This window comes from Phyllobates terribilis, unplaced genomic scaffold, assembly GCF_046119375.1.
Source record: "Phyllobates terribilis strain yellow unplaced genomic scaffold, ASM4611937v1 Scaffold_1__5_contigs__length_1240528914, whole genome shotgun sequence".
NCBI lineage: Eukaryota > Metazoa > Chordata > Amphibia > Anura > Dendrobatidae > Phyllobates > Phyllobates terribilis.
Genome location: NW_027362761.1, coordinates 505,080,908 through 505,092,924, shown reverse-complemented (window position 1 = coordinate 505,092,924; position 12,017 = coordinate 505,080,908). Strand labels below are relative to the sequence as shown.

Genomic DNA, 12,017 nt, shown 5'->3' with positions numbered 1-12,017 from the left:
AGTTCCCGCCAGCACCTGCCGCGGCTATCCACCTGCTACCCGGAGGCACCTGCTAGTACCTGCCGTGTCTATCTGGCCGCTGAGTTGAAGGTACCTGCCTTTTACCCAGAGACTGTCCCCGTCACTTGCCGTGACCACCTGCCTGTCTACCCAGAGACTGTCCCCGTCACTTGCCGTGACCACCTGCCTGTCTACCCAGAGACTGTCCCCGTCACTTGCCGTGACCACCTGCCTGTCTACCCAGAGACTGTCCCCGTCACTTGCCGTGACCACCTGCCTGTCTACCCAGAGACTGTCCCCGTCACTTGCCGTGACCACCTGCCTGCTTACCCTGAGACTGTCCCCGTCACTTGTTGTGACTACCTGCTTGCCTCCCCTGGGAGTCACCCGCTTCCTTACAAGGACTTCCCCTTTGTATTGCAGCTCAGAGGTTCCACCTCCCGGACCAGTTACAGTCAGGGGTGACAGGATTAACTGTAGGGCCGGCCCAGAGTTGGGGAGGAGTAATAGGGACCGGTGTGTTAGTTTCTTGTATGTAGTTAGTGGTTAGCGAGCAAGAGAAGATATAGGAAATTGAGCTGTATCTGGGTGTGTGCTGAAGATAGCCAGTATTGCAAAGAAGTAGCAAGCCTTACAACAGACAAGCAACAAGGACAGCAGAATCGCTTCTCAGCAAAACAAGTTGGGAAACTAATAGAAGAGTCTCAGAGTGAAGGTGCAGTGTTAGCCACACCTGGAGATAAGCTGTGAAGGAATACGGGGTCAGCCAGGCTGAAGCATGTCAGTAAGGTGGTAGCTAGAGAGAGCTACCTTACACCATTCACACAGAGAGTGCAGTTAGGGTGCAGTGGTCACAGCCAGGGGCGTACATAGGAATCATGGGGCCCCATAGCAGAAGTTCTAAATGGGCCCCCTCCCCCCCACAAAAAAATGTAAATAATTGTCGGGGTCACAGAAGAGCAGATCTCACAACTTTTCTTCCTTTACATAGTAATTTTCCTCCTGCTGAAGTCCTAAATTCCTCTTTCATTGCCCCATAAAGTGTGATGCCAACAAAAGTGCCCCCAAACACAGTGTGATACCCCCATGGTGAATTCCTCCACATGCGTAGTGTAATGACTCTACTGTACCCCACCTCAACTCCCAGGGCAAAGTATGCTGACCCCAACATAGTATGATCCTCCAACTATGACCTCCTAGAGCTAGAGAGGATGGTACATAATAAGGGAGAGTGTTATACATAATAAAAGAGGAAACTATATAACTAAGGATGGCGCTATACATAATAAGTGAGTACACTATATACTAAGGGAGTATGCTATACATAATAAGTGAGTACGCTATATACTAAAGGACTGTGCTATACATAATACGGCTACATTCCTGCATCCATGTGCAGTGTCGGTGTGCTGCCCTCTTTTACCGACGCATTGAGCATGTCCTATTCTAATCCTCAAAATCAGTTCAGAACAGGACATTCTCTGACCCTCACAGATCTCATTCTCAGATCCGTGATTTTCATGGATGTGTGAATGGATCTATAAAACTCTACGAGTCCGTGGACCATCCGATAAAAAAAAATCTGGCAGCACACGGACATTTCACACAAATGTGAGAATGCAGCCTTAGAGATTTCACAGACAACATTATCACTCCAAGTCACACAGTGCAGATACAGAATAATATTTACATCCAGGCACTTACCGCTGACGTGTCATCTGATTCGAGACGGTTTCTGCTGTTTCTTCTCCATCTGGTCAGACCTTCATGTCCACATCTCCCAGCCACGACTTGTCTTGTCACAATGATCTCCCGCCTAGAAAATAACAAGGTCACATATATTGTACATGCATCTCCCCCACACTGCGCTACTGACTACAGATATGTACCCCCCCCCATTAATATACTATTAGCCACTTAGTAATCAAAATATAAAGTGATAAGCAGCACTGTGCCCCCATTAACTATAATCTCCACCAGCCAATAATATAAATTATTCAGTCTCTGTGACTCTCCCCAATTAACTGTAAGGCTATGTGCACACTGAAAACATACAAGGCTTTACAGTACAAGCAAAGTGAAATCCCCATCATTGCTCTCTCTCTCCCACCACCTCCATCATTGCTCTGTCCCAGCACCTCCATCATTGGTCTGTCCCAGCTCCCCCGTCATTGCTCTCTCCCAGCACCCCCGTCATTGCTCTCTCCCAGCACTCCCGTCATTGCTCTCTCCCAGCACCCCCGTCATTGCTCTCTCCCAGCACCCCCGTCATTGCTCTCTCCCAGCACCCCCGTCATTGATCTCTCCCAGCACCCCCATCATTGCTCTCTCCCAGCACCCCATCATTGCTCTGTGACAGCACCCCCGTCATTGCTCTCTCACAGCAAACTCCGTCATTGCTCTGTCCCAGCACCCCGATCATTGCTCTCTCCCAGCACCCCGATCATTGCTCTGTCCCAGCACCCCCATTATCGCTTTCTCCCAGCACCCCATCATTGCTCTCTCCCAGCACCCTCATCATTGCTCTGTCCCAGCACCTCCATCATTGCTCTGTCCCAGCACCCCGATCATTGCTCTGTCCCAGCACCCCCGTCATTGCTCTCTCCCAGCACTCCCGTCATTGCTCTCTCCCAGCACCCCCGTCATTGCTCTCTCCCAGCACCCCCGTCATTGATCTCTCCCAGCACCCCCATCATTGCTCTCTCCCAGCACCCCCATCATTGCTCTGTCCCAGCTCCCCTGTCATTGCTCTCTCCCAGCACCCCCGTCATTGCTCTTTCCCAGCACTCCCGTCATTGCTCTCTCCCAGCACCCCCGTCATTGCTCTCTCCCAGCACCCCCGTCATTGATCTCTCCCAGCACCCCCATCATTGCTCTCTCCCAGCACCCCCATCATTGCTCTGTGACAGCACCCCCGTCATTGCTCTCTCACAGCAAACTCCGTCATTGCTCTGTCCCAGCACCCCGATCATTGCTCTCTCCCAGCACCCCCATCATTGCTCTGTCCCAGCACCCCCATTATTGCTTTCTCCCAGCACCCCATCATTGCTCTCTCCCAGCACCCTCATCATTGCTCTGTCCCAGCACCTCCATCATTGCTCTGTCCCAGCACCCCGATCATTGCTCTCTCCCAGCACCCCCGTCATTGCTCTCTCTCAGCACTCCCGTCATTGCTCTCTCCCAGCACCCCCGTCATTGCTCTCTCCCAGCACCCCCGTCATTGATCTCTCCCAGCACCCCCATCATTGCTCTCTCCCAGCACCCCCATCATTGCTCTGTCCCAGCACCTCCGTCATTGCTCTCTCACAGCAAACCCCATCATTGCTCTCTCACAGCACCATCATTGCTCTCACAGCACTCCATCATTGCTCTCTCCCAGCTCTTCCATCATTGCTCTCTCCCAGCAACCCGTCATTGCTCTCTCCTTCCCCATATCCCTATCATTGCTCTCCCCAGCCTCACTATCCCCATCATTGCTCTCTCCAGCCCCATCACTGCTTTCCGCATCTCCACCATCCCCACCATTGCTCTCCCCAGCCCCATCATTGCTCTTCCCAGCCCCCCCATCCCCACCATTGCTCTCCCCAGCCCCCATCACCATAATTGCTCTCCCCAGCACCACCATCCCCATCATTGCTCTCTCCAGCCCCATCATTTCTCTCCCCAGCCCCACCATCCCCATCATTGCTCTACCCAGCCCCATCATTGCTCTCCCAGCCCCATCATTGCTCTCCCAACCCCATAAGCCCCATCATTGCTCTCCCCAGCCCAATCCTTGCTCTCCTTAACCCCATCATTGCTCTCCCCAGCCCCATGAGCCCCATTATTGCTCTCCCCAGCCCCATCATTCTTCTCCCCAGCCCCATCATTCCTCTCCCCAGCCCCATAAGTCCCATTATTGCTCTCCCCAGCCCCACCATCCCATAATTTCTCTCCCCAGACTCATCATTGCTCTCCTCAGCCCTACCATCCCATCATTGCTCTCCCCACCTCCCCTCCCCAGCGGTAAAAAAAAACAAGAAAAAAACAACTTACCTCAGCTCGCTCCCCTGCAGCATCCTCCTGGTTGTCGGCAGCTTCCTACCTGACCCAGGCGCGCGCTGCATGATGACATCATCAAGCTGCGCGCGCCTGGGTCAGGGAGGAAGCAGAGGAGGAATCCCTTCAGCTCCGCTGCCATTCTCTTCCTGTCAGCAGCGGAGCTGCAGGGATTGCTCCCTGCTCGCCGCTGGCAGGGAGCAGCTGCACTGGCAGGCCCCCCGGCGCAGCTGCACCACAGCGGTATGTCCGCCCCTGGACTGCTATGGGGCCCCCACGGCTCACGGGCCCCATAGCAGTCGCGTGGCCTGCCGCCATGGGCGGTACGCCACTGGTCACAGCGAAACACATTGACCCGTGTGGCCCTGTACCAGGAAGATGGAGATCCCCAGCGTAGCCTGTTGAACAACAGCAACGTTCAACCCAAGTTATGTGCTGCTGTCTATAACCGCCAAGTATGTGCCTCTGTCCTGCAAGACAGATGTATTCAAGAACTGTACCTGCTACTATCTGAGTCCACCTTTAGAGTGACTTTTATGGTAAAGAATTTTAGTGCACACACTCAGAGACCAGATTCTATGGTGTTTAGGACTTCCAAAGTAAATCTCGGCCAGAGAAGTTCCTTATATACTGTATATAGCACCATTAATTCCACAGCACTTTACAGACATTACCATCACTATCCCCATTGAGGTTCACAATCTAGATTCCCTATCAGTATGTCTTTAGAGTTTGTGAGGAAACCCACACAAACATGGGGAGAACATACAAACTTCTTGCAGATGCTATTCTTGGTTGGATTTGAACCCAAACATTTGAACCTTTATGTTGTAAGGTCTCTCTTTCTGGGACCACCCATTGTATGATGAAACCAGTTCACTATATATAATATAGTCATTCTGTAGAATGGAATAATGTCCAGTAGCCCCATGCCTCCTTAGGAATTTGCTTTAATCAAATGTGTATAGATTAATCTAAGTTTTATAATCAAAAGGGATTTCAGCTTTTAGGTAAAAGGGTCTTGTAAGATAAATGAGTAGTATTGGTATTAGATATAAAATACATGGCAGAAAGTTCATTTTCAGGGAATGGATTATTCTATTGTCAACTTTAAATCCGCTTTCTACTAGTGATGAGTGAGCATGCTCGTTAGTCCAGATTTACAAGCATGCTCGGGTGCTCGCTGAGTATCTTCAGCGTGCTCGGGTGTTATGTTTTAGTCATGCTGTGTGCATGATTTGAAACTGTTTGATAGCTTTAATACATGTGAGGAATGCCTGTTTCTTAGGCATTCCTCACATGTATTAAAGCTGTCAAACAGTCGCAAATCATGCACACAGCGCGACTAAAACATAACACCCGAGCACGCTGAAGATACTCAGCGAGCACCCGAGCATGCTCGCCGAAAGGGTTAACAGAACATACTCGCTCATCACTACTTTCTACTATCCAGTATTATATATCGTGTACATGAAAATGTCGGAAAGTGGACGGTTTTGTTAAATCTCACCAGGTCATCTTCACTCAATGCAGAATACTTACCTTCATCTTTCAGCTGTTCAGCTTTTTCTATGGAAGGTGGTGCTGACAAAGGGGATTCTGCTGGTGTACAATCCTCTTTCTGTTGGGAAAAAAATCATATACATATTATTATTTCTAAACTCGGCAAATACAACTTACAGATAAGTGCATTCTGTGCAGCAAGATAATGTATCCTAATGTAGTGCAGTGATGTAATGGTGCAAAGATACTCAAGACGATTATGATATCTAGTAAAATATTTAGTTCTCATCAGGCCTCAAGCACACATCAATCCTGTGGGTCCTTTAGAGGTCCAAGTACTTTGGTAATGCATCTAGACTGAGGATAGTACCTTGGTAATATGGTGCTGGATGGTGGCACCATACGGAAGCAGAAAAAGCACCTGAGGCATGGAGCTGTACAATACCATGCTTCTAGACAAACAATGTAAGATAAATAATATAAATATGAAGTTGACCATAATTTACATTAGCAATTTGTAGACAAGTCCTGCCTCTTTTACTGCCACTTAATAAGTAATTTAAAGGCACCTGTCAGGTTTTTTTTTGCCCCTTTAATTACCACTATTACTTACACAAAGTAATGTTTCTCATCATGCTTCTTGAATGCGAAATCCGATCTAGACAAATCACAGAAATCACTTTATGAAACACTGCATTTTATGAAAATGACTTTAAAATAGTCATCTGGGCGTATGCCAGATTAGGAACTGTTACATAGACAGCGCTCAAAACCTTCCCTTCCTGGTTTGATTGACATTTTCATGGCAGAAGTTGCTAGTGACCCACAGCTGCCACAGAGATGTCAGTCAAGCCAGGAGGGGAAGGTTTGGAGCACTGTCCATGTGACTGTTCCTGCTCTGGACTCCACCCAGATGACTATTCAATGGTAATTTGCATATAATTCAAGCTTTTTAAAAAAGTGATTTCTGCAAATTGCCTATATTATATTAGGCATTCATGGGCATGTGTAGAAACATTAGCAGCTTACATAATAAGGCATGGTGGTGATCTATCAGCAAAATAAGAGTAGGGGTTGCCTTTAAACAGTTGACCTCAATAGGAGAAAAAAAATACTATTTGCAGTTTTTAATTGACACTTTTTCGATAAATCGCCAAGTTTTGTAATTCAATGTACTAATCATGGCCGTACTGAGGATTCTCATGTTAGGCTCTGAGACAAAAATACTTAAAACTCAAGGGTAGAGGAAATAAGGGGGACGCATGTTAGACCATTCTTATAAATATTTCCCATCAAACAATTACATAGTTTTTCATATAGAAAAGAAGGCTTTATAAAAAATATCAAAATGGGGTCCTTATATGGCTTCCCACACTATGTGATCCACCCAACATGGATCATGAGCTTGTTCATCCGATATTTGTCATATAATATCTCTTATTCCTGTTCTCTAAAATAAAAATCCACCCATGAGGAAAAGGGATATCAAACTTTACTGATTGCAGTCATGCTGCGGTACAAATGTGAACCTCAATGAAGTACTGAAATAAAAGTAAGGCCTAGTCAACCCATGCACGACTAATTTCTTCATGATTATGTGAGCGACATGACGGTGGCTCAGTGGTTAGCACTGCAGCCTTGCAGCACTGAGGTTTTGGGTTTTAATCCCACCAAGAACATCTGCAAGGAGTTTGTTTGTTCTCCCTGTGTTTTTGTGGGTTTGTGATGATAATATCTGTAAAGCGCTATGGGATATGATGGCGCTATATAAGCATTATAAATAAATATTAAAACCATAAAAAACTGTTTGGGTCATGATTAAATTAAAGGGTGGGTTGCAAAAGAAGAGTAACTGAACTCTATGGAGAAAACCAGAACCTGTTGTCTGTATTTCCCTTAGCATGCGCGAGAAAATATTATTACAAATGTAGACTGCACAGATTATATCTGATTCAGTGGAGATTTTGCTTCTAGTGGTTAACAGTCCAAATGCTCATCATTTCAAATACAGAAACACACTCTGACATCTTGAGGTTTCCCTCAAGGAGGAGACTAAAACCTCAGGTTTTCTGGACTTGACCAAGATTAACTCAATAGTCAAACATGTTAACCTTTCAAAGTATTTAAACTATACGTAACATACAGATTTCACGCAACACATTATGAAACCTTATAAAATTAGAAGCTTCAACTCAAGTTAAAATACAAAGTAGAAATGTTTTTCAATGTGTGACAGTAGCTACGAGATGGAGACTTCCATGTGCTTTTGGTCTGGTGGACCTGGTCCACCCACGTGCTACAAAGATGCCCATTTATTTAAATAGCCATAATGTAATACTACATTACCCCTGCAGGAGTTGCAAATAGCCCTGGTATAACAACTCATCACTAGGGGTCTGATTGTGGACTAGCTTAATTACATTCTCTATAAGACAACCCCCTTGCTCAGTTGAATTCTGTATTACTTAAAGAGGTTGTACACTACTTTTTCATTGATGACCTATCCTCAGGATCAGTTGTTCTCTGTGTCAGCGACGGCGGCCTGAACTGCTCGATTGCAGAGCTACTCCGTCTTCTGATAGTGGCCTGGCAGGGTACTACACAAATCAATAGGAGGCGAACGGGCAGTTCCCTGCCACGGCCACTACCAGAAGACAGAGCAGCTCCACAGTTCCGGCAACCAACACCGAGAACAGCTAATCGGCGGGGGTGCCGGGTGTCAGACCATGACCAATCAGACATTGATGACCTATACATGGGATAGGTCATCAATGAAAAAATAGTGGACAACATCTTTAAGTGTTGCTTCCAAGTGAAAATAAGATGCCTCATGCAGGTATCAAGTAGCGGCACACAAGGTGCCTGTGGTTTTCCGTTCTTGCGCCTCCAGCATGAGTCCTAATAGATCTTGCCTTTAGTGACAGAAAGGGGAAGATAGTTGCCAACCCCGGTACTTACTTTAGTGTTGGGCGGGAGGCACTTTAATTATTATATGACAAAAGAGCAGCAGTCACTTTAATAAATATCCTGCCAATAAAACCCTTAACATGATAAATAACATCTGCCAGTATATTAGCTGACAAAATAAATATGATCTATCAACATACCACAATAGATTCAATCTGCCAACAACAACTGCTACCCTGTGATGCCTGCAAGGCAAACTGAACACAAAAGTAATTACTTATCCAAAAAAGCAGTGCACAATGTATATAGCACAGCACCATCTGCCATCAGTTAGATTAATTTTTAACAAATTTCTATCTCAACCTGAAGGCAAAATTCAAGGACTGAAAAATAAAGAAGGGATTCCCAAAGATCCACATTTAAGCATAAACATTTACTCTCGATTATTAGATATTCTGGATTATGAGTCGTTTTCTAATAAAAAATAAAATGAAATGGTGTAAAGAAATTGCAGTCTCACTGTGCTGGTCACAACCTGTCACGGGTGTGTCAGGTGTGACAGACAGTCGCTCTGGAGCTGGCTGCAGAAGGTCACTGCACTTGATATTGCAGACACCTTCTTGATCCTCTCATCTCTTTAGTATTGTTATATCCTTCGTCCTTTAGGACCCAGCAGCTACCACCACCTTCTGCGGCTGATTGTCACACCCTTGCTTGGTAGTTAACTACTCTCAGTTTCTCCAGAGAGGCGCCCGTGATAGTTCTATGTAGCTCTGTGTTGGCTTGGAGCACTAGAAGTTGGCTAGTTTCTTCTCTGGTGCCCTTGGAAGACAGTTGGCGTTATATCTCTGGTGTGTGCTCAAGCTAAGTGTATCCCCTTTGTTTGTCTACCTTGCTGTCTTTAGTTTGTAATGGGGCTTGACTAGTGCTCACCCTGTCCCCTCCCTATCTAGGGTCAAGTTCTAGGGACATTCAGGGCTTAGGTTCCTGCTCAACGATAGGTGAGGAACCTATATAGGGATGGTAGGGTAGGCAGAGTGATATTAGATCTGCTTAAGGGTCTCCACTCCCCCTTTCCCTAGCGTTTGGGCTTCCTTCCCCTCTTCTCTTCGTGTTGCACTTAGTCTTTCCCTCACATTGTGTGACACAACCCCTTTCACAGTCACCTCTCTCTGACAGTAATCAAGGGGTCCATGTAAAGTTTGAGTCTGTTTATTACGACATGGTAGCAGTCTCACTTTCAATCTTCTTATGAATTTTGCTATAATATTTATTTGGTCTGTCAATCACTAGTAATAATAAGTGTATGAATGTGTAGAACGAGCTAAAAAGCTTGTAAAAGAACTTCAACATGACGTTTCAAGGATGGAGCGAGACTGCCATCTACTGGCCAGAGACAGTCAAGCGGAACCAAAATATACAAAGGAAGTTGCAGGGAGGGCAGATTCAGAGGCTGGACCCGATCAGGTGACTTCCAGGAAGGAGTTCAGAGAGATAAGAGGCCAGCGCGCCAAACCTGAGGGGTCTTTGGCGCCAAGCAGCAGAGAGGATCAGACGTGCTCCCTGCGTCCTGAGAAACCCCGCGTGACAGGCCAAATCCAGAGGCCTGAGAGGTGTTCCAGCCGGGCACCGGTAAAAGAGCTCCGGATCCCTCACAGTTGTGACTCGAGTGCTGTGCCTGCTGAGGATACTAGGAACCTGATCGCGTGCTGAGTGAGTTCGCGGAACCCGACGTCGGCCGCCGACAGACGAGGCCTGGACCCCCCTATCCAAGGCTCGAGAGACTGCCCCCAACAGCTAAGCAGAGAGGAGCTGCATACGTGAGCAGGGCCGTCACTTCCACTGCTCACCCACGGTACCGGGGACAATTGGGTTTAAGTACTCAAGTTGGGAGGGGGACGGTTGGGGCTAAAGTAGCACAACGTGATTTAATTGAATTCATCCGGAAAGAGACTCACGGCCTAGCGGGAATAACCGGTGACCCCCGCTAGAGACCAGACGCAGAGATGGCGGATCAGTCTGTGGCTGGGTCCGGCCGGAGCCATATACCCCTGGGGGCTATGCTCAGCCATCTTCCCAAGTTTACAGGGGATGGCATGTCACTTTGGGACTGGGCAGAAAGACTGAGAAGTATGCTACGTATGTATCCCCTTGACCCTCTAGCCCAGGCGGAGCTGGCCCTCCTAACCCTTGATGGAGAGGCCCGACAGACTGTGATGTACCGCCCACCTGGGGACCGTGACACCGTGGATAAAGTGATAAAAATTCTAGAGGACATGCACTACAGATTTGGGACACTTGCGCTTACGGTTGTTTCAGCGGGTCCAAGAGGAAAATGAGACAGTAAATCAGTATGTTAATGCATTACAGGAAGTGACGGCCCATATCACTAAGAAAACTCGAGATGGGAACCGAGGACTGGGACCATTGGATGGGGTGTTGCGTGACCAACTGATTGCTGGCTTGAAAGACCCTTCCCTGAGGCAGATCCTGAAGGAGCGGCTGCAATTGAGCCCTGATATGGGCTTCCTGGAGGTAGGGGCTGAAGCTAGAGTCCTGGAGAGAGAAGTTCCTGTTCTCAAAGCCACAGTTAGAAGTCATGAGGCAATTGCTCCTGGATTCACCAACCAAGAGCCTGATTGGGTACGGGAAATACGTCAGGAAATTCGAGACATTCGGGGTGAGCTGAATTCTATTAGGAAGACTCCTACTGCCCCCTTGCCGACGGACCGTACTGCTCAATGCGGACGGAGACCAGAACGAGAAAGACGTTCCTATCCGGCCCCAGCACGACATGAACCCGACCTATCGGCAGAACGAGGACCGGAGTGCTGGACCTGCGGAGGTAGGGGGCATATCTCCAAAGACTGTCCCAACCGAGAAAGGAGGAGGAGGGGACAGTCGTTAAACTAAAATGCCCCACGGTTGTGCAGCATACCGTGGGGTCTCGAGCTTCAGAGAGTAGAAGAGGGAGCTCTGAAGACATTGTCTCCGAAAGGCCCATTATCTGGGCTGAATTCAATGGGCAGCGGATCCGCTGTTTGATGGACACCGGGTCTCAAGTGACCACTATGCCTGAGATGTACTTCCAAAGTCACTTTCCTGAAGTCGCTCGTTCCTGCTGGGAACCCACTGTCAAACTGGTGGCGGCTAATCAACTTCCTATCCCAGTAGCGGGAGTAGTATGGATGTCTGTGCGGGCATGTGGAAAGGACCTCGGTCGAAAAGGGATTGTACTGACCACCGGGCCCGGAGGCGATGGGCCCATTGTAACCCTGGGCATGAATGTGCTGAAAGAAGTCGGACAGTTCCTGGCTGAGGGCTGTAGCAAAAACAACTGGACCCGCGCCACTCAAGACCCAGCTAACAAGAGAGTGTTCCAGCACCTCGTGCGGGTCAGTCAGATTCAAAAGTTACCCACTACCTCCCAGTACCTTGGTAAGGTATCGATACCGCCCGAAGCCACAATGACACTGCCGGTGGGACAGACTGTACTCACTTTGCCGGTGCTGGCACATGTGTCCTTAGAGGGCGTGGACATTCAAGTTGAACCAATGGAGGGAGAAGAA

At 47.9% G+C, this 12,017-nt stretch overlaps 1 protein-coding gene across 3 annotated transcripts in view; it reads right to left on the bottom strand.

Annotated features, from left to right (window-relative positions):
• The window catches only part of SGTB (small glutamine rich tetratricopeptide repeat co-chaperone beta), a 292,085-nt gene that overhangs the window by 21,324 nt on the left and 258,744 nt on the right, over positions 1 to 12,017 (bottom strand). For all 3 annotated transcript variants that reach the window (XM_073680229.1, XM_073680228.1, XM_073680230.1), the window contains exon 4: positions 5,581 to 5,659. In XM_073680229.1, coding sequence (XP_073536330.1) covers positions 5,581 to 5,659 — 79 coding nt within the window. The remainder of the gene's footprint in view (positions 1 to 5,580; positions 5,660 to 12,017) is intronic.